The sequence below is a fragment of the Varanus komodoensis genome, unplaced genomic scaffold (assembly GCF_004798865.1).
Source record: "Varanus komodoensis strain SLA01 unplaced genomic scaffold, ASM479886v1 scaffold14_1, whole genome shotgun sequence".
Classification (NCBI taxonomy): Eukaryota; Metazoa; Chordata; class Lepidosauria; order Squamata; family Varanidae; genus Varanus; species Varanus komodoensis.
In genome coordinates this window covers 5,017,265-5,040,414 of record NW_025335438.1, presented here as the reverse complement: position 1 = coordinate 5,040,414, position 23,150 = coordinate 5,017,265, and the positions used below count along the sequence as shown (strand labels likewise).

Below are 23,150 nucleotides of genomic sequence, written 5' to 3'. Positions count from 1 at the left end.
ATTAATGAGCTTTCCAAGAATTATGCTTAATCTTATTCTGCGGTATTGTGCAGGATAGGCCCTTACTGCCTGTGCTACATCTTGCCTCAGTAGTAGAGCCACTAGTTTGTGGCTAAGTTTGTCATTTCCAGAGTCAAACACTTTGTCCATCCCTTTGGATGCACACCTTAATGTAGTGAGTGAATTTGAGAGTGTCAGAAAAACCAAGAGCAATGCCATCAGGGGGCCAACTCTCTCACTGGGCTGGTCTACTAGTGTGGTTTACCCAAGGCAGAATTGTCAAAGCAGAGACATCAGACTAAGATGCACCCACCTCCTGAAAGCGTAACAGTAACACCAGCAGAAGAGAATTGATGAATATAATGGTGACAGGGTGAGAAAACTCCTGAAGTGCACTCGTGAAGACACTCCTGAAGGTGGCAGCAGCAGCTGAAGACAACATTGATGGAGGAGCTTTCACAGACAATAGTTATTTGTTTTTTGGTGCCAGACAAAGACCTTTTTATTCAAATGTCATTTTAATTGTTAATAGTATTTATTCATTTTATTCTTTGGCCAGGGTGACTTAATTTATACTGTTAATTTATATTATTCTATGGAAGTTTATTTATGGATGTGAGCCGCCCCGAGGCTTCGGCGAATGGGGAGGCATAGAAGTCTCATAAATAAATAAATAAATAAATAAATAGCAGTGATGTTGAAATTAACTCTGGTTAGTGCTGCATGGAAGGGGAAAATGGTAAACTATTTCTGAATGTTGCTTACTTAGGAAACCTTATGATGAAATAATGTTACTGTATAGAACCTAAATAAATAAATAAATTATGACAATGACTCCAGTGTGAGTTAAAATTCAAGAGCAACGTTGACAGAGTGAGCCAAGCAGACTGGATGGCAGTGGTTCTGTAGTTGGACCTCTCCTGCACAAAATGCTAGAGGAGGGATGATGTGAGCTTTTCTTCTGTTTTCTTGGTGAAAGCCGGTCTTCTAACAGTGTTGCTATGTATGCCACAAAGAGATAATAGAAATAGCTGGCTCATTGCAAAAACTAATTGTTACTCTTTAAGTGTTGCTTTACACTAGCTAGCTATGCGTATTAATCTGCATGCATTACATTAATGCCAATTCTATTCAATGAATGGCATTCTGTAGTTATTTTGCAATGTATAGTAACATAATACATATGCTATAATTGTATCATTTAACTTTTGGATCTTATTTTTTGGGGGAAAAACCTGCCTGTTGGTTTCTACCTGCATGCAATGTATAGTTTTCCAGCTAGATGATTATTTGTCAAAATAGGCTTCAGTTCATGAAAGCATATGGCACACCAAGTTGAATCTCATAGTCCTGAAGTTGCCATAAGACTCTTTGTTGAAAAACCTATGCAAGCTTTTAATCAAAGTTCAAATTCCACTGAAAGTATATGTGACTTGCAAGATATTTCTTCTGCTATGATTAAAGGTTAATTATGGAAATTTCCTTCCCAGTGGTCTTAATCAGGCTGTCACCACAGGTGGTGAATCCTTTAATCTTCATTACAGAACTTCCTAAAGAAAGCAACCCCACCAGTATGCAATGCATACATTACTTTATCCAAATATCCATAATATTACATTTTAATTAGTAGTTCCATGACACGCACAAGGTAAGACAAGTTGGAATACAGTCGAAATGCTATTGTACTTGCATAGATATATTACAAAAGAAAATAGCTTAATAATTTTTCCAACTACATATGTACATAAAAAGTGAGAAACATATTACAGGATTCTAACTTTTCAGAGAAAGCACACGAAGCTGTCACTTGTTTTCCTGTAGGTGGGTGATTGACCCAGTTTACTCTGAAATACCTTTAATGAACATTTCATGAGCAATTAGCAAATGCACCTATTGATCACAGAGTCCCAAGAATGTAAACAGACAATGGTAAGGTCAAGATAGAAAGTCTTAAATCAGATTGCAGGGAGGGAGTTGACATGGTGCGTTTAAGAAACTTTTAATATGTGATGACTTGAAAGGCCACACACATGTGCACATGCACACAAATGGCTAAAATCCCCTGCTGCCTGTGATGTGAACAGATTTATGATTTTACTAGAATCAAAATATACTCCTACTTGGTTCGGGCTTTGCAGACATTGAGGGAAGAGCCCAGTGGAACAGGTAACAGAGAATCTTGTTTAATGTTACATTGCACTGAGTTGGGTCAGTTAGGCCAAACACTTTTCCAGACAGATCTTTTTTCTGAATTCCCTTCTTAGATGTAGGGGGGCTCCACCTCTTTACTTGGAAATCTGAATTTTATTTGGCTTGGAGAGGTCTTAATTTTGGCTCAAATATACAGACAATCTGTGTGAGGCCTGGATTCTGAAAATCCTCCATCTATGATGGCTATAACTCCCCAAAGACTGTTTAAAAATGTCTTGAACAAATGAATATTACTAAAGGAAAGTACAGTGATTGTGCAATTTGAAAGCTCCAGGGCTGAAATCTATGTTAATAAGAGACAGTACAAAGCTGAACAAAGTAATGAGGCATGTAAAGTGTTTATGCCTTTTCCATTTATGATATATAATTCCTCTGTGATTGAATAAGTCAGGACATATGGTCAGTTTATATAAGCCTTTCAACCCACTCCTTGCTGAGGTAATAGCTGGCTTTGTCATCATTATAGCTAATCCCACAGGTGGATTTTTAAATTACCTCACTGGTGTGGTGGGTTTTTCCCCTCTTATACTTTGTGTACTTTGAAACAAACTCAAAGACTATCTCTTTCTCCTACCCTGATTTCAACATAGTTTGACTGTGGATAGCAAAATTAATGACCCCAGTCTCAAGACCTCTGCCACCAGCCCCAGGATGTGCTTGTCTTCAGCACTGAACCTTAACGTAATTAGACTACCTAGATGAGTGCAGCCCACTGGCCAGCTATTTCAGCCTGTCAAAATGGCCAGCCAGTGCAGACAGATTGATTCAATGCCTACTAATCATAGCCCTTCCATAAGCGGAGTTAGAGCTGACTTCTCACACAATGGGGAATATTTGCTATTTCACTGTGTATTTCTAGCAGTAAGTTTACTAAGCAAGATGTTCTCTTTAAAAAAATCTACCTACAATTGGCCCTACAAGCAGAAGGTTGTTGACTGGGACATGTTTGGGAAGACTATATTCTCAGAGTATTCTCAGAATGGAGGGTGGTCCTGCAAAGATGTTTTAGCAGCTACTGCTGAGTTCCAGAAGGAAGATAGTCCAGGGGGATAAAACAGAAGAGACCACAATGGGGAAGAAACTAATGTAAAATACTGAGCGTTTAACATGGTACATGAAGGAAAGTAAAAGTAAAAATTAAAAAAAGAAGAAAGGAAACTTGCTGATGCCATTCAGCTCTAGAAAGAAGACTGTTCCAAAGATCTGTCTAACTTTTTCTGATAGCCTGATTTATGTGTGATAATGCAACATTTCTTCTGTTCATTCTTGCTCACCAGAATGAAAGACTTTTCCAGTCTGGCCTGTGGGCCAGTGTGTCTGCTGAAGGCTGCCACATAGTCATAATGACGGCTTTAGCCCAGCATAACATGTTCCACATAGTCTTTATGAAGAAAAATGAGGGCATGTGGTCATATAGGTTGCCTTGAACTTATTAGAGGAAGATGGGAGATGCATGTTATTACTAATAGTAATAATATAATATGAGGTTAGTAGTATAACGAGATAGAAATATACTGTTGGAGTGCAAGATAACTTTAGAACATAACAAAAACCATGCTAGATCAGACCAAATGCTTAGTGTTGATTTTAACCCTTTTTTGAAACCTGTGTCAGAAGGCATATAGTATGGAGGGCTCTAATCATTATGTCTAGTTAAATCAGAAAGTCAAATCTGAACTTTATAGGTTAACATTGCAATCTATCACTATTTTCTTGGTTGCATGGTACTTTTTGTAGCTCGTGTGTGCTTCAAACAGTGATTGTATGTGAATAATCAAATTGAATCAAATTAAATTATTGATAAGTGTGTGTGTATAAATAAGGTAACAGGAATGATTCTGGGAGTTCCTAGAAATCACCTGAGCAACCACAGAATAGTTTGGCTTCCCAGCTCTGAGATCAGGGACTGTACTGTGACCCTGGAGCTGGGAACCAGAGCCTCACCCTTCCCACGCCCCCTCACAGCTGATGCAGAAAGAACTGGGCCAACTGCTCTCTGAGAGCTGCTGGAGCCTCCCCCACCCAAAAAGGCAAAAACAGAAAACCCGCACTAGTGCCATCTAGCAAAAATACATAAGCAGGAGGAGTGACAAAGTTTGCTTCTGCTGCTCCTTACTCTCATCTCCATTGTACTGTGTCCTAAATGAAATGCCAAATCCCCACTTTTTCCAAAAGTAAAAGCAAGCTTTTTCATTATGCAATTATACTGTGCTTAAAGGCGTATACACACGTTTTTGCCAAAAGCTTATACATTTGTCAATGAATGTATCCCATACAGGATTGTAATTCAGTTTACTGTACAAGCTTCTTGGTATAAACACAGAGTTGTCTGAAAACCTGCTACGGCAGAAGGGGCCTTCCTTCTTAATAATCCCCTATTATTAAGGCTTCACTGTCTTGTCTCTACATGCTGATGAAATGGCATGCTAATCTTTCTATTCCTACTGTGAAGGGATGGCACATATGGTACCCTCTATCCATCACTCACAAAGCTGCTGAAGCCAAAATATTACTACCCTGAAAAGCTGCTAATGGGAATAGGTATTGTACTGTTATGGGAAGGAGCGGATAGAAGGAACACTGTATCGATAGGCAAATAAAACTCAAAGCAAATCCTGATTCAAATCACTGGGATTTGGCATTAAATAATTCCAGCGACTCAGGAATTGTTCTGTTATTCCTTCAGCTCATCAGCTGTTCATGTATGCCCACCACATTCAGTCATGAGAATTAGATGCAGACAGGCAACCTGTGGCTATGTCTGTCTACTGCTTGCTAATATCCATCACAATGTATATTGGTATATTTAAAAATGAGAAAGAACTGAGGCAGAAAGAAGAAAAAAAGTGGTGGTAATTTTTCTTGCTAATGTACTGTGTGGGTATTCTTGGGTGAACACCCTGTCTGTCTGAAGCTAAATGAGTCAGTTGACAGGATAACAAATTAGTTTCTCCATCTAGAGGTGATATACCCCTAGCAAAAAGGACTTTCTTCATAATGGACTTTATAGAAAGTGATGCATCCTGATCAGAGGGTGGAGAAGCAAAATGCATTTGAGCAGCAATTGGGAAAATGGTAACTGCAGCAGCAGCCATATCTAAGGCCTAGAGAATGAACTTTTCAAGTCATCGCCTCCTTCAAACCATGTCAAGACAGTTTCTAATGCCTTGCATTAATAATTTTTGCTTATCAGCCATGCTGGAGGCCATATTTTCATCCATTTTGGAGCCTGCACGTACATGGGAAACTAACACAGCCCCTCAGTTCTGACAACATGGTAGCACAAGTGACAGTGTGTTTTTGAAAGGTGGGTCATTGTGTTGTCTGAATCAACTGCATTAACAAGCCATAGCTTGTTATTCACAAATAAACCACCCATTAAGAGATCCCATGGTTTCTTGTTGCATTGTAAAGTGTGAGTCTTTTATCTCATCTGGGTTCAGAAAACACAACAATCCACATTTAAGAATAACTGGTATTCAATCCTTGAATGTGGGTTGTGTATTTTGAACCTAAGTCAGCATGTCAAGCTGAAAGATAGGGCTTTTCAAGCGATTTTTCTTAAGTTCAATTCTCCTAATTTGATTCCCTTTACATTTTCAAAGGCATTAGTTGTGCAGCAAGAGGTTTTAGTTAAATGAATTAACCCATTTAATTTGGCAAGTGAATACTTATCATTATGACCTTATCAAAAGTTCTTAAGGTTTAGGCATTGAAAATCTATTCTTAAACACTGAATTTTGAGCATTGAATAGTACCCAAGGACAGTAACAGTAAGAACGTTATTCTAATATTCATGGCAGAAAGTTACATAAGTGCCTTTCTCCCTTCCCTGTCAATTCAAATTAAATAATAAATTAAATAAATAAGAATGTTCTGCTGTTTCAGGACTTCCCACATCCACTTTGCCTGAGATGGGTGCCTAATGGTAGAGCCAATCCTGTGTTACCTCATAATTTTCAGACTTTTTAAGCACAAAAAGAATTAAACTCTCACTGTGCACCTTTCTCCAACAAAACATTTCAACTCTAGTGAATTCTTATTTGTAAAACTGATCAATTGGGCTGCACCCAAGAACAGACCTCTGCAATTATGTTAGCACTAGATCTATTATAACTGGACTGGTGAACTTCCCAGGTCTTAAGTTACTCACTTGGCTGCCCCTTCATTGACAGGCTGCACCTCTTCCTGGAGGGGTGTCCCAGCAGGTTTTGTGGGCTGTTCAGCCTGAGGGAGCTCAGGCCCTTTTCTTGGGGGTTCTGGTCCTGCTCCATCTACAGCCAGAGGATTCATAAATACCCATTAGTATATTTAGTGCAGAAAATGGATTCTTAAATTGAGAGTAATATCTTGCCCAGATTCAGCAGAACGTGTACATCAACCAATGTAAATTGGATAATCAATTGCTGGTTATACACTGCAGAACATTCATTCTCAATTAATAAAAGAGAAGAAGAATCTAAAGTGAACAAAGAAATTAAAGACAAAGGAGTAAGTGAAACAGCACAGAGAAATTCTCAGATTGAAGGTATTCATTCTTTATATATTAGATAGGTTTTGATGTAATTCAGATTTCCTCAACATGGCATCCTCCAGATTTGTTGTACTACAACTCCCATCACCCCCCCCCCAGTAAGCATGCCCAGCATATCTGGAGAGCACCACATTCAGAAAGGTTGAGTTAATCTCTTTTGTGCATCAAATAACCATTTTACAATTGCTCATGAGTGCCATGAATAGAAGCACTGCAGGGGTGCCCCCACCCTTGTCAGGATTAAGCCCTTAACTTTGGGCCATAACCCCCACTCATGTTCTTTACTAAGGTACCACTGCTGTCATCTTTTTGATGTCCGATTAAGAGATGCCACTCCTCCCAGGCATTTAGTGGTACTTAATGGCCTATGATAGCCATTTATATCAGCTGACTTTTTAACATGTCTTGTTTTGCTGAAATTGTTTTAGCTGCTTAAATTGTTCAAAATCTTATGTATTGGAACTATGAGGTGTTTTATCATTTGTGGTTTCTTACTTTATGAATTGTTGTGAACTGCCCAGAGAGTTTTGGATATTGCTGACATTAATGCTGATGAAATGTATTAAATGACATTTTATTTCCTACTTTTCCTCCCTGTAAATGAAGATGTGGGGATAAAATCAAATTGAATTGTCTTTAGAAGATTCTTTATGATTATAGAAACAACAATGAGAATTGGTTAAGTACTATACCGAGTATATTAAGTCATAACTATGCTAATCTAAATGCAAACATTTAGTGGTGGGGTGAAAGCAGGAAAAGTGGCAAGCAGAAAAACACAGGGCAACATGTGGAGGAATCCAGTTTTGTTCCCCAGTGGGAAAAGGCAATAAAAGAGATTCATTGGCTATGGCGTGGAGGGTTGAAGGGTTGAAGAAACCTGCAGGAGGAGGGAGAAGAGAGCACTCAGTCAACCAATGCAAACCAGTTGTTTCAAAAAGAGGATCTGATTGCCTGCAGGGTGCATGCCTGGAGGGGAAGGTAGGGAGCAAAATTACATCGGCAGGCAGAAACAATGATTATACTGATTGCCACCAGAACCACCAAGGTAATGGGCCAGCAGTCATTGTACACACCCACCATTGCTTGTTGTGTCGTTTGAACCTGCCCATTGTATCACTTGAAGTCATAATGTACCTGTGGGTGCATTTTTAAAATTCATCAGACCCTATTAATCCTCATTTTAAAAAGAGATAAAATAAAACTCTCCAGGTCCTTTAAGACCTTATTAGACTTTGTCTTTGTCTGAGCAACAACAAAGCTAGTGGAGGCGACAGTATTCCATCTGAGCTATTCAAAATCTTAAAAGTGCTACAATCAATATGCCAGCAAATTTGGAAAACTCAACAGTGGCCACAGGATTGGAAAAGGTCAGTTTACATTCCGATTCCAAAGAGGGGCAAAGCCAAAGAATGTTCAAACTAATGCACCATTGCATTCATTTCACATGCTATTTATTTATTCATTTATTTATTTGGAATTTTTGTATGCCGTCCTATTTGCATAAGCCTCGGGACAGCTTCCAACATATAAATATCTATACAAATACATATAAAATCTGGAAACATCCTGGCAATAATTTAAAACCAATAAATAAAATCAAGACTTATTAAAATATCATTTATTATTATTATTATTATTATTATTATTATTACATTTCTATGCTGCCCCTTGCCGAAGCCTCGGGGCGGCTTACAACACAAATTAATTTAAATAAAAACATCTTGGCCTGGTGCCAAAAAGCAAATAACGACGGCACCAGGCGGACCTCTCTGGAGAGTGCATTCCATAAGTGGGGCACCACTGCAGAGAAAGCCCTCCTCTGGGTACTCACCCTCCTAATATCATTCACAGAGGGTTCCTGGAGAAGGGCCTCTGCTGCCAATCTCAGGGGGCGGGAGGGCAAATATGATTGCAGGCGCTCCTTTAGATATCCAGGTCCTAAGCCGTTAAGGGCTTTATAGGTGATAACCAGCACTTTGAATTGGGTCTGGACTTCGATGGGGAGCCAGTGAAGCTGGTAGAGGACTGGGGTTATATGAGAACAATGCCCAGTCCCCATCAGCAACCTGGCAGCTCTATTTTGCACCATCTGAAGTATCCGAACCGTCTTCAAGGGCAGCCCCACGTAGAGCGCATTAGAGAAGTCCAATCGGGAAGTAACCGACACATGTGTCACTTAAGAATGTCAGGAGGCCATAGGATTATGTTCTTAATTGAGTGTTTGGTAACAACTATTTTACAATCTAACCTACCTCACAGGTCTGTGTGTGTGTGAGGCTAAAGTTCTACTTTCCTTTTCTTAGGTGGATAGAATATACATAAATGTAGCATGTAATAAAATATACAAATAAAAATGCACACTTTTATTCAGGTAGCTCAATCTTTTCCTGATAGTTTAAAATATGTTATTGTTTCAAAATACGAGCATTATGACTGGCACATTCTCAAGATTATACTATAATGTTTTTTCTCCCAGTGAAGCATCTTAATATTTCTCTTTAGAAATTCAAACAATCTGTAAGTACCAAATGTCTACATTTTAATAATCAGTTCCAATGCTAATTGTGGCCATTAATGTGGATGAAATGTATTAAATGACATTTAATTTTATACTTTTCCTCCCTGTAAATGAAGATGTGGAGATTAAATCAGAATGAATTGTTTTTAGAAGATTCTTGATGATAATAGAAATGATGATGAGAATCAGTTAAGTGTTATAGCAAGTATATTAAGTTATGTACTATACTAATGTAAAATGCAAACATTTAGTGTGCGAGGGGAAATCTTTTTTCCTTGAATGGTCAAACACATAATTTAAGGGCCATGTTTAAAATGATGGCTCGGATAAAAGAGCTGAGGACAGCAAGTGTATTAGTCAGCTGTCCTGCTCCACACAGTTGGCTAAGAATATATGAGGCAGCCCATTGTAGTTACATTGTGGATATCTATCTGTTTTCAGTCCAGAATCTGCTCTTTGACATGGAAATGTTCTCTGGGCTTTCACTGATCTCAGGCTGTACATGAGCCAGCAGAGTGATGTTGCTGCTAAAAAAGCCAGTGCAAGCTTAGGTTGCAAAGGTAGAGACATAGCATCTGAGACCACCAGAAGTAACAGCTATGCATTTGCTGTGCTGGCTGATGCTGATGCAAGTTGTAGTCCAAAACATCTGGAAGGTGGCTTTCTGTGCTCATCAGACTGCAGTTGGGACACTGTGCCCAGTTCTGAGCATCACATTTTTAAGGAGGACATGAGGAACTGGAATATGTCCAAAGGATTAGAACCAGGTGGTGAGGAGTCTCACTGCTGGGTAATATGAGAGACCTGGGTCATTTTAATCTGGAGGAGCTTAAAGGGAGACATGCTAGATGTCTTCAAATATCTGAAGGGATGTCCTGCAGAAGATCAAGTAGGCCATGGCCTTCTCTACATGAAATGTTTAACCCGGCACTTTACCTGGCTTCTTCCTCCACTTTCTTGGCAGGACAAAGAGTGAGTTTACACATATTTTTTCTTTCTGAGGGTTTTCTTCTTTGCATTGCTATAATTTCACAACCACAAGGTGCTGCTACAGTATAATGTAATTGTGGAAATATAACATGCTTGGTTTGGCATGATTTAGCATAATAGCTAAATAATAGCTCATTATCCTCCTTCCAAAAAGCTGCAGGGAAATGCTTGGAAAGCGTGGGAAAGGCCTTGGAGGATGGCTGCATTATGTAAGACCTTTGCAAACTGTTGTGAATAAAGGAAGAGCTGCATCCTGCAGCATCACTGATTGTGTAGTTTGGCTTTGCTTCAACTCAAGCCCACTTCATTTCCATGGCTTCCAGTTTCCTCACCCTTATTGTATAGTTTCTTTCCCAAAAATCTGGGGGCCCAGTCCTAACAGACTGCACCTAATGCCACCTTTGCATGATGTTGATAATAAATCCCCTCTCCTGCTGTATTTTTCCTTTTTAAGAAAAGAAGCAGTTCCCATCTAGGGCAAAGGAAGTGACTCAGCACAGGAATTGATTTTTAGCATGGAGTCTGGAAAGGGAAAGGTTAACCCTTCCCTCTCGGCACACCATAGTCCTGTTGGAAATCACCCCACTGAATGTATATTGAAACTTAAAACAACATACACATTAAGTGTAATGCCTTGCTTTACTCTTATAGTCTGTGTCATGGATTAGAGAGACCAAAAAGAACCTGTGAACTCTCTCCCTCCCCTGCACGCACACATCATCCATATATACAGAACAGCATTTTCCTGTCAACAATTGGACATGAGGATTAGCTTGCCCATTTTAGCTTGTCTTAGCTGAAGAAGAGTAGGCAAGTCTATTTAACAAGTCAGGCTCTGACTAATCATTAATGACAATGTACACATTTCTTGGAGACCAAAATTTCTCACAGTGACTGGTTGAAAGAACAGCAGATCAGTGATAAGTGTCCGGGACAAGAAGATGAGGAATTAAGTTGATACTCAAAGGACTTTCTTTCTTCATTGACTGACATTGCTTGCTGAGCTGCAGCCCAGAACTGCTGTGTGCTATTAGCATTCATTAGAATATCAATCATATCTCTCAAATCCTTCAATTTTCACAGCCTTTGAAACTTCAGTTTCCTAGTTTAGCCTCCGTCACACACTTTGCAAGCAGGATAGAAATATCTTGCCCTGGTGCAATCTCATGAAACTGCAATGTGTGACTGCTGCGGCCCTGAGGCTGTAGCACAATGGCCATGATGGTTGTCTTGCTCGCTCAGCTGGCACCCTGCCAAATATTGCAGACCTCGGCTCAGCCTTTCCCAGCGTGGGGCTCTGCAGATGTTCCAGATTACAAATTCCAGCATTTGGGACCATTGGCTATACTGGCTGGCTGGATGGTAGTCAACATCCAAATGATCTGGAAGGCACCAAGCTGGGGAAGGCTGTTTTCCCTGCTAGCACACAGAAGGCTTTTGCCGAATAACTGCTACTAGAACCATCTCTGTCAACAGTGGACTGCCCAGGGTTGCTTGGTCCCCGTTTGCCTCTCCTAGCCAGGCCCATAGCCAGCCTAAAAATTTGGCTTGCTAAAAAAAGTACTGGGTGCAGTTCATCTGGGTTGCAAGCCTTTTAAAGACAAAACCGCATTTTAGAAAACCACTGTTTTTAAATGGGAAGCCGCTCTGGCTCCTACCCCCACGCTCCTGGTTATATTCATTCTCAGGCCACTCCTAGCCAGCAGCACACTCCCAACTGTGACATACCTGGTGGTGGGACCTCAATATGTCTCTCCAACAGACATCCACCTGCAGAGCAGCCCTGAATTCTTCAGGCATCGAGCTTAGTTTTGTCTTCAAAGACTGAGAACAGCATTCTTCCAGAATTCTAGGCAAGAATCTTTCTTGTCACTACCTGAAGATGCCAGGGACTTAACTTGGGCTCCTTAGCATACAAACTCCTGCATCACTGAACCATGGTACAAGTGTGTTGAAGCAAAAGGGATGAATCGTTGCCATCCAGACCACTTCTTAATTGAAATGATCAAGAAGGCTGATGGTCTCAGCTATAGGTGTAGAATTTCAGGCCTGTGGGCTAAATCTGGCCCATCTGGGGTCCCCAGATGGCCAAGTCCACTTGTCCCATTGATTTCAATTACTTAATTTGAATTGAAATAGAGGATTCAACACACACACTAATTATGGTGATTGATTAAGAACTGCTTTATTAATAAAAATGTATTTGAAGCATGTGTTTGCTAGCATTTGATGCATCTGTAAAACAAGTACACATTTACATGTTTGGATTGTAAACTCCCTGGAACAAGGATTTTGAGACATGCACTATGATGGTGCTAGATAAATAATTACACAACAACACAAATCACTGGCCCCTATGACCACTTTAAATAGTTGCATAGAAGGTCACAAAGAAAAACTCATGAGAGATACTATTACTGTAACTGCCTTCATGTCTTCTTTCAGGTGGTCTCTAAAAATATTTGTTATGGAGTTTTTCTAATTGAGGAGGCAAGCTTCATAGGTTTTTTGTGCATTTTTCTCTGTTGCTGTGTGTCTGCTTTAAGATTTCATAATGAATATTTTGAAATTTGATCACTGTTTTTTTGTGTCACTGTCATTTTGCTTATTGTTTTTAATGTTAATTTGGAAGGTTATTAACTGGAAATTTTAGGGATACATGTGTATTTTGAAAGATTAGTTTTAAAATCTCTTAAGTAGATGTACATTTTAAAAATACAGGGTGATGATCTGCAGTGATGATCAGTAGCCTAGATTGTATCAGCTTTTCTTAAAGCAAGTGTCAGAAGCCTTTCTTTAGATGCTCACCTGTCCAAATGAACAGTGTCCAATTTGCTTTGCAGCACAAACCAGGAAGAATGGGGCAGGTGGTGATGGTGGCGGGTGGCAGCAAATGTTTCCCATGGCTCTCTGCTGTATTTCTAGAGCACATGCTGATCGGCATGTTCAGAACACCAGAAAGCTACACATACAGATTGTCACCGGCAGTTCTCTCATTCTGGCTATCCCATATCTTGATTTTTCTGCTTAACTCTATACTTTCTATTTTCTGTTGAGCTGAGTAGGCTCTTTTCCTGCCATGGGGCTCACACGTCTCTGACAGGTCATTACATAATTGATACAAATGCAAGCTAAGTGCATCCAAATAATCAGCAGAGACAAGTGCTAAGTGCCAGGTTTCTATCCACTGGACTGCTTATTCCCCATATTGCACAACTGCCATGTTTCCTGACAACTATCCAGAGCCAAAATGCATCATGGAATCAAGAGTTGTCTACTTACTGCACCAGTATTACACCTGTTATCAAATACTGATGGCAGTTTCTCCCACTTGGTAAATGTGCAGTCCTTTTCCAAATACATTAAATCTTCTATATTTCTCCCCACCTCCAGTCTAGAAATGGTCCTCAGTGTTTGCTTGGCCCTTGTATCATTTCTTCCCACCCCCACCTGGTCCTATCATACCTCAGCACAGATCTTTAAAAGCAGGTTTTCTCACAGTCACCTTGCCTGCTATCTCATGCAGCAGACTTGTGAGTGAATGCCATTACGAGGAGGGATCCCAGTCTGTCCAAGGAGCTCATCTATTTTTCTGTCTATCATTTGCTTTTCACAGGGTGTGCTGTGTTCAAAAATAAAACCGGATCCATAATCTATGATTTCATAATTTCATAATTAGCGCAGTGACCAGAACCTGGCTGCATGCAATGTTCATGTCTTCAGCAAGCTTGGAGCACTGTCATGCAAAGTCATTGTTAATTCTGGAATAGATTACAAACTCCAGAGTATATGCAATCTGCCAGCATTTCTGAATGTATGCTTAGTTAACTGGTTTAAGCCTATTCTTGCAGGGGAATATGTATCTCTGGATGTCACTTATTTTAATTCTTCACACTAAGCAAGCATGTTCAAAGAAACATCCTTCTAGGGTGCATAGAACTCCATATACTGGCCCATCTCTCTCTATTTGGTATACTGATCAGCTGCTGTTACTAAACTTGACATAGAAAGGGCATGTGGAAACAATCAGGAAGGGGTGCATAATATGGGGATGAATGACTTCATGATGCACTACATGATTCCAAACTGTAGCTGCTAAGATGTAATTTGATATTGTGCATTTACAAAAACTCATGTACACAAATTAAAGGAGAACCCTCATCAAAGATTACAGGGATGAATTCATTGCTTTCTAAGAAACTGATTCATTGAGACAAATTTACCCATCACTACTTACAAAACCTAGCTGCAATATTTGCAGCACAGGACATTATCGCTGTCTTTTTTCTTTTTAAAAATAAGATCTCAAAGCTTCTCTTTCAATGCTTGTGGAATCTGATCCTGGCTGCTATTCTGGGGAGAGACCTCCATTACAGAAATGCCTCTATTCAAGGGCAAGAGCCAGGGCCATTTCTCTCTCAATTTCATAGTGCATGGAAAGTATTGCATGGTGATAGATGGTGCAAGCATCCTTGTACAAAATCAGAAGGTCTCCTCAGGACACCACCAGCCGCCATCTTTGAGGCCAGAGCACCATCTCTGCTATTGTAGCTGGAAAATCAAGGCATACCTTGGCTCCTCAGACTATGCCTAGGGGACCATAGGCTCATTCCCTATATGCCTTTCCATCATCTATTCCATGAATGCTATGTCTCAGCAGCAGCTTTAAATTCTTTTATATCCCCTTTCTAGTATCAGATTAAAATCCATAGCATTTCTAATACCTGGAGAAAATATAAATTACATAAAAACACATCCATGGTATTTGTGTGTTTGTATTTACATATCTCAATAGAGTTTTTCATTGATATGGGATCTAACATTAATGGCTTCTCTAAGGGATTTATTCCACTGCTTTCCTGAAGCCTTTTTCCCCATTTTCATTGCAGGAGGAAAAAATGTCCAAACCCTGGCATTATATATGCTATTAATCAACTGCAAGAGGGCTCTGTGTTATAGCAAGTTTGTGACTTTTCGTGAGGCTTTTGTTCTCATTTCTTTGAGTCTGAATTTTAATACCAGGCTTTCCTCTCCCTAAAAAATGTTACAAAAATGTCTGGAAAAAATGGGAGAGGCCCTGGAGGATGATATTAGGAAAAGGCCTCACAAATTTCTGTGAGTGAGTGATCATGAGCGTACCATAAAAGCCTCTGTAGAGAAGCCCTAAAATACCTCAAGAAACTAAATCAGCATTCAAAGGAAAAAAGCTTTTAGGACAACATATCATTTGATTGGCAAAACCTGTGACATACTGCTGTTGAAAAGGGATAAAATAGGCCAGGATTCATTATAGAATTGATCACCAGCTGCTACACTTAGTTAATTTCAGATTTTGCCTCATAATGGATTGCTTATTTATAAAAGCATTTTATGTGCAAGAGAAGCCACAGCAAAATGAATGGCTTGAGTGAGTTTATGGCATTTTCTTTTAGTATACTATTAATATGTTGTGTCAGAAAAAGGGGAGGTGCTAGCCCATTATCTATGGTGTCACATGTCAAAGATGATATGCAGCTATGCAAAGCTTCTTTGAAGTCATGATACTATTGGGAATTTCAGTGCTGGGCATTTTTGATTGGTGGCAGGCAGTGATGCTAAATCATTTTGTAGCTTCAAGGCTGGGCTGAGTATAATGAAATGCGATGGTTGTTTAGACCACTGCCACTTGCCACTCCTCACATGACCTCCACTCAGGCACACAGTCCAGCCCAGCATTTAAATACATTCCATTTGGTAATATTAAACTCTACTAGAACACAGATTTGGCTCTTCAATTAATTCTTCAAGAACATATTTGCAAAGGATTGATATTCTTTACATACTAAGCTCCAGTGTTGGAGTGCTCTGCTCATCTGGGATTTCCACGTGGAAAGATGGAGGGATTTTTGCCATCTTTTCCAACTTTGCCTTACCTTAAGAACATAAGAAGATCAGAAGAGCCATGCTGGATCAGACCAAGGTCCATATGCTACCTTCAGTAGCAAAGGCAGTACACCTATGCACACTGGTTGCTGGGGAACTTGGGTAGGGTGGTGCTGTGCACTCCTATCCTGCTTGTGAGATCCAATGGGCAGCTTTTTGGCCACTGTTTGAATGGAATCCTGGACTAGATGGACCATTGGTCTGATCCAGTATAACCCTTCTTATATTTTTATGATCATGAGGCTCCAGAATGGAACTTAAGCCACTAAAGAACTGCTGAAGTCAAAAGTGAATTAAACTGAATCTTTCCAAACTGGAGGAATGGGCATCAAAGTAGCAAATGCTGTTCAGTGTAAGCAAGTGTAAAACAATGTATTGGGGCAAAAAAATCCAAGGCTCAAGTATAAACTGTTGGGATCTGAATTAGCAGTTAATGAGTTTTGAATTTAGCTAAGTGGCTACTGGGAGCCAGCCACCCTGAATCAGGGGGAGACATTGTGGTACACGGATGTCGAGGTAGTGAAAGAGAGGTATGATTTTCTCAGAGAAGTGGTACAACATCAAGTCAAATATCAAGTGGTACATCATCATCAAGTTTTTTAACAACTCTTAATAATATCTATAGGTTTTAATTTTGCAGCCAGGGTGATTCTGGGTTTTTAATTGTATTACTATGTATTATGTTTGTTTATTTTATGTGAGCCGTCCCGAGACTATAAGCGATGGGACGGCATACAAAAATTCTAAATAAATAAATAAATAAATGGACCAATTAAGCAATGTCCAGCATTCCTGCCATCTGGCACACATCTGGCAGCATGAACCTCCCTAAGGGTGGAGCCAGCTTTGTTTGGATGGAAAGAGAGATCATCAACACAATGGATGCTTCTATTTAATGACTTTTATATTGCTCACTCTGTATTAAAAAAAACGCTCTTGAGCAGTTACATGCCATTTGCCTTGATCTGTCTGAAAGGCAAAAGGGAAGAGACATGTTCTTGACAGATGCAGGTTTACCACCATATCTGTTGTTTATGAGAATGAGGCCAATAATGGTGACAGAACTGAATCTAGTGCAGGCCAAGTAGATTTTTATGGCAAACTCTGCATGCCTCTGAAAGACCTTTTTGTTAGTCAATGCACTGTGTAGATTGCCTCAACATATACATTACTGACCTTGTTGCTGAGGGTCTGGCTGTGCTGTATTTTCTGACTCTTTTTTCAGTGTGCCACTTGTGTTCTTACATTCTTCCTTTTCTTCCTTTTTTTCGTCCTTGAGAGGAACAGCAGAGGTATTTAAAATGTGCATGCAGATAATTATTTTTAGGTACAGAAAAGCAACATTCTAATATAATAGCTTATATATGACTAAATGTACAATTTTATAACATTTTAAAACTATTTTGTTCTATATTAGTGCTTACATATGGAGCATGACTAATGCTTCCAACTGGAAGGTGCTGTGCAGAAATTCTAATTGTTTTAACAGATTTTTTGCTATAGCAGAAAAGACAGAATAAGCAATGGGGATATGTTGGATATAAGTGGAAGATGATGATATCTGAGCTCTGTGGATTCCTGACTGTGAGACTGGAAAATTGCTCTGACCACACTTGGATTCTCTTCCCCACTTGCAGTTGGGCAGAAAGCGTGCCATGGGCTGCTTCTTCAAAGTTGCAAAAGTGGCCTCAGAGGAGTGGCTTCATGGGTAATCTGGGAGGGCAGGAGAGTGTGGTGCTGCTGAGAAATGCCGTATCCTGGCAGCACCGCAACCTCTTTTCCTCCTCCTCTGAAGCATCACAGCTGGTTCTCCAGTTGGTTTGCAGAACAGGGGGCACAGAATGTGGAGGTGGGCTTTGTGTTCCTCCTGCTCTGCGCAAGGTGCCCATAATCCTCTAAGTTCAGAAAGTTACAAGCATTACTATAGGATGGCAACCTATATGTGGCAGAATGATGGTGCTATGAAAACCTGATGTGGAAGTGTGCGCTCTCTCCCCCTCCCTTCCTCTTTCTCTCACACACACACAGAGCAAGAGACAAGAGTGAGCACACACATGTAAGTATGTGCATTCGCCAAAACACATTTCAAGTTAATTACTTCTGTATTGCTTAAGGCCACAGCATTAAACCTCACTCACAAAGAGAGACTTCCCCTAGCAGTGCGTAGCTTTATGGTCCATACTGTTTGAAGCCAGGGGAGATTAGTAGACCAAGGGCAGAGGGCAGAAGTGCTATAGGCACTTCTTCCCTCCACTGCTTTGGGGTCGTTTGGGCAGGACGGGCGGATCTCTTCCTCATGGAGCTATGAGGTGGACCATGGTAGGGGCCAAACTTACGGTGCCAGCAGACTTGACTTCACTCAGATAGGGTAGGGACAGTGTGCTCAACTTGGACAGCTGTGGAAGTTTTCTTGGAGGTTTTGCTCGATCAGGCTAGGGGCTATTCAAACCCACTCCGAGCTGTGTCTGTTCATTAGTTTCAAAACAAGTCTAATAAACTGGTTGATAAACAATGTGGTTGTGTATTAGAAACCCGTGTATTAGGCATGCAAGGAGAAAGGGGAAATACATCCCAGGAAATAAATAGGCATGCCAGTGAAGTTTTGCCTGGAATGTAGATGAGATTACAGGAACAGCCCTCACCTAATTATTTTCTGTCTATCCAGCTAAATGAGAGACTCAGGAGCAAGAGCAACCAGAAACTATGGCGTTCTCAGAAGGGGACACTCTGCAGTCCTCTTGTCATCACTGAAAGACAGCTTGGAGGAAATGGCAGGAAAGGTGGAGAAAAGGAAGGGAACAGAACTGCCTCTGATTCATTTGAATATCAACCATTCTGCTCTGTTTAGTTAAACAACAATTGCCATTCAAAAGGCTGAGGCTACAAGTATTTCACAAGATGTTTTGAGGAAAAGATGAAGGGAAAGCTAAATCTAGGACACATTGACACATATGAATCAAATTCTTTTTTAAAGCAGCTAGCTAAACCTTCCCACATAAACTAGGTCTAGCTTAGCCTGAGGTCTTGATTATACCATAGCCTCCATTTCAGGTGCAGCTACTCATTACTTTCAAATCCTGTGCACCTAAGATTTAACTAAGCAGCTGCAGTGCATCCTTCAAGACTGAAACAATTTCTCTCCCCACACCTTCGATGCCAAGTCAAAGTCCCCAGTAAAATGCATGGTGGAAAGTGACCCCTGTGCTTCATTTCAGGTAGAGTTCTTTAATTTCTAACATGATTTTGATACCAATTTTTATGTCATAAGCCTTGTTATAAATTCTGCTCTTAATACATGAAGGAAATGTCCAGTTTTTAATGTAGTGCTCATGTACACCAGGGTACCTCTGGGATGTGTGAGAAATCCATCTGGGGCAGGAATCCATCAGATTCCCTGGGTTCAGCTCCCTGGACTGCAGTCTGCTTCACAGTGGCCCTGAGTCCAAGCTCCAGGCAATTACATCCAGTGTCCATGGGGCACTTGCCAGGAATTGGGCCCCATGTGCTGGACAAGCAGTGTCCTTCTCATTTGTCAGGTGCAGCCACCAAACAAGGCTGGTTGTAAGGGGCTTGCCGGGAAAGGAGCCCTGCCTGACTGCTAGCAGTGCTCATCTCCTATGCCATGTTCAGGTGCTGCTTGGATGACTGCACCTGATGCTGAGCAGGGCTGGTCACAAGGCACTTGGCAAGAATGGAGCCCCACATGACTGCTGAGCAAGCAGCATCCCTCCTCCACATTATCTGCAACTGCTGTTTGGGCAGCTGTACCTGATATGGAGGCTGGTTGCGCATCCTTTGCTCTGCAAGCATTTGCAGGCTTCCTTTCAACTCAGTTGTTTGCAAGACCAGGGTGAGCACAAGAGGAAGCACAGGAATGCCTGAAGGGACAGATTCCAATGGGGCTCATTCCCACCCTATTGGTAATCATGAATTTTATTTTACTTCTGAGATTTGTTTTTTCTAAATTTACTGGGAGGGTAGAATTCATATTAGAAAGCAAAATACTTTCCTCCAGTCCATTCTTTGGGTCCAAGAGTGCTTTTGTGTTTCAGGCTTCAGATCTCACCACTGCTTTGTATCAGGTTTGGGGGCAAGTAACTCTCTTAAAAGTGTCATCAGTTTGCCTTCTGGGATAGGAATGTTTTGTGACTAGCCATGCCCAGCCACTTAATGAATGAGAAACCCTCACATGGCAGCCATTTTGTGAGCACACTCATGAACGTTTTGCTAAATTCTAAATGTGCCCACTGATCCAGCAAAGCTGGGCACCTCTGTCTTCTTGCCTGTAACAGGTTGTCTAAGAAGGGCATACAAATGCTCTGTTTTGTTTGAGGGCCAAAGTCTGGGATCTTCCAACAGGGCTCTCTGTCAAGCAGAGATGGCAAAGGGCTCTTAATTCGTTTACCAAAGCAGCACTGGGGAAAGGAGAGGTTTAACTTTTCCCTGGTGGCCTTTTGTGATCTAAATAATCACTCTCGCCCTACTCCAGTTGTTATCAGAAAGAAGACAGGCACAGTATAGTCTCCTGTCTCTTCCAGCAAGACTAGTAGCAGCTTTTGGGATGGGGCAGGTTAGACCATGAAAACAGCATGGAGGAAATTTTAAAACTTGCCTGCCCAGTCCCACTGACCTGATCAAAATGGTGCTCTCCACTTGTTCTTTAAAGTGGTGGTGGTGGTGTGGGGTCTATCTAGAAACCTGCAGGTCTCCTACATCATAGTTGTTCCATTTCTTTGGGTATGTCTGTGAGAGGAAAGCAGTTCCCTTCATAACACAACATCTTTTACATACATTTACATCTTGATTGTAAGCACATGTTTGGAAGTAAGCTCCATTATTTTCAGAGGAAATTACCCTCCTCATAAAGTGTCCTTGGGATCACAGCCTTAATTAAATCTCTGTAACCAACAGAAGCAGAGTTTCCTTTGCTCACAAAAAAGCAATTAAGATGAATTGGTAACTGCAATTTTTTTAGCCACATCCTGGTGGTGTGGTTAATCAAGCTGTTTTATTGGTCTCGTAAAGTTCATGCAGATTTAAACAATCCTACCAAACATTATTGAGTGTCATGGAATATATTTTAAAGGACACAAAATATCACACTTTTCTGTCCTGAGCTTTAAGTATAACTTAATATTACTCAGCTGAATAATTCCTTACATTAATCAAATAGTAATGTATAATAATAAGGGACACATTTACAGAAACACTTATAGTATAGCTCCATCAAATACTCCTGTCAGGAGTGAGTACCTGAGAGGCTTCTGGACTTTTAAGAGAAAATAAAAGCATTATCACGCCAGGGTGGCACTAGCAAACAACAGAGCTGGCCCCTCCTTGGCAGTTGCTTTAGGCAGTAGATTTTGGGTGCCATATAAAAGGGCAGCAAATTGTGACTTATTATTTACTTTATTATTCTATTTCTACTGCCAGGGATAGAGAGAGGTACTTATAGGATTTTCTGCTTCGTGTACTAAAATAACTTGGCTGGCTTTTGGTATTTTGCACCTTGACCTTGGGGTGACAAGGAAGAGTCACTGCTGCTCTGTTTCAGACAGAAGAAAGTATTGGGCTGGCCTGCTGTTAATAGCTTCCATGTGCTCCACCTACATGCAGCTTTGACAATAAATGGATTCAGCAATCCATTTGGACATATGTGGTACAGATCCATGCTTCCTGGTGCTGATAGGATCCAGGTGTGCAGGTTACCCAGCAATCAGGCCAACTCATGCATAAGTTAGGCTCAGATATATTTCAGCCATTTGAAACTCAGCCAGACTGAACCTATTTCCAGCACCAACTGCTAAAGTTTGAATGGATTTGAATAATTGCACAGAGTTTTGCAAGCTGAAAGAATTTGGTTATAATGACAGTTGCACTATTGTGAGGGGTGTCACAAGAGGGGAAATCTTCTCATTTATGCAGCTCTTAAAGACATAGAAGAACTTGGAACTGGAAAGGACATAATCAAATGCCAATTAAAAAGAAGGAGGAAAAGGACCATGGCCACACAGTTCTCATGAAAGTTCATTAAAGCTCTTCTAAGGGCATCCTTGATTGAACTTTGTTTTAAAGCTAAGCTAGAATTCACTTTGGCAAACCACAGGCTTGGTTTTCAGATGGGTAGTATCTGTTTTTTTTCTGGGGCTTTGTGAATGGAAGTTCCTTGTTTAGGAAGAGAAATAGCTGGGAAGGAATGTGGGGGTGTGTGGATTGTTGGAAGGTTTCCCCTCTCCCCCCATGTTGTGTTTTATGGTGTTCTGGACCAAGGCAAGCTGGGTTGCACCACCTTCATGTCTAGTTGCAGCTTTACTTCTGAGTAAATGTATATTTTATTTGGAATTGTATGACATTCTGTAGTTGAAGTTACTTTGGGGCTTTGCATACCTTTGAAAGTTCTCAGAAGATGATATTTTGCAAGAAGGAATCACAAAATTGCTAACAATTAATTATCATTGAGCAGAAATTATATTTTAAGATAATGTGACATTTCTTATTAGTCATTTTAGAAACAAATACAGTGTTTGCAAATAGAATGAAGCATGAGAACTTACCTGCACTGGAGGAGGCTGAGGAGATGGTTTTTGAGGGGCTGGAACATCGCTTACTTTTTCCTCTGCTGGACTTGGCAGAACTTTGGTGAATTTTGCTTTTAGTGTATTAAACATTTTCACTCAAAGATGTTCTGAAACCTCTGATGTCTCACAGCTAACAGCATTTGGCTTCCTTTGCCATTACTACTGAAGCCAATTAGATACTTAATCAGGGCTTAGCTCTGCTTAATACTTACTAACCTTCTACAAAGATAGACTGTTCCAGTGACAGCTTTTCTTGCCATTATGTTGTTTTGTTTTATAGATTGCAATACAAAATTACTTGCAGTTTTATCCTTAAAATGTGATTTGAGACTTCAGAGTTCAAATATCAACAAATGAGCTGTGTGCCCAATTATTTTGCATGTCTACGGGCTGG

The 23,150-nt window shown here is 40.4% G+C and overlaps 1 protein-coding gene across 1 annotated transcript in view; it reads right to left on the bottom strand.

Annotated features, from left to right (window-relative positions):
- CNGB3 (cyclic nucleotide gated channel subunit beta 3) overlaps positions 1–22,846 on the bottom strand; it is a 69,547-nt gene extending 46,701 nt beyond the window's left edge. The window contains exons 1-3 of the mRNA XM_044424329.1: positions 22,733–22,846; positions 17,355–17,451; positions 6,365–6,485 (exon numbers count right to left, since the gene is read on the bottom strand). Coding sequence (XP_044280264.1) covers positions 6,365–6,485; positions 17,355–17,451; positions 22,733–22,846 — 332 coding nt within the window. The remainder of the gene's footprint in view (positions 1–6,364; positions 6,486–17,354; positions 17,452–22,732) is intronic.
- Positions 22,847–23,150: the final 304 nt, after the last annotated feature.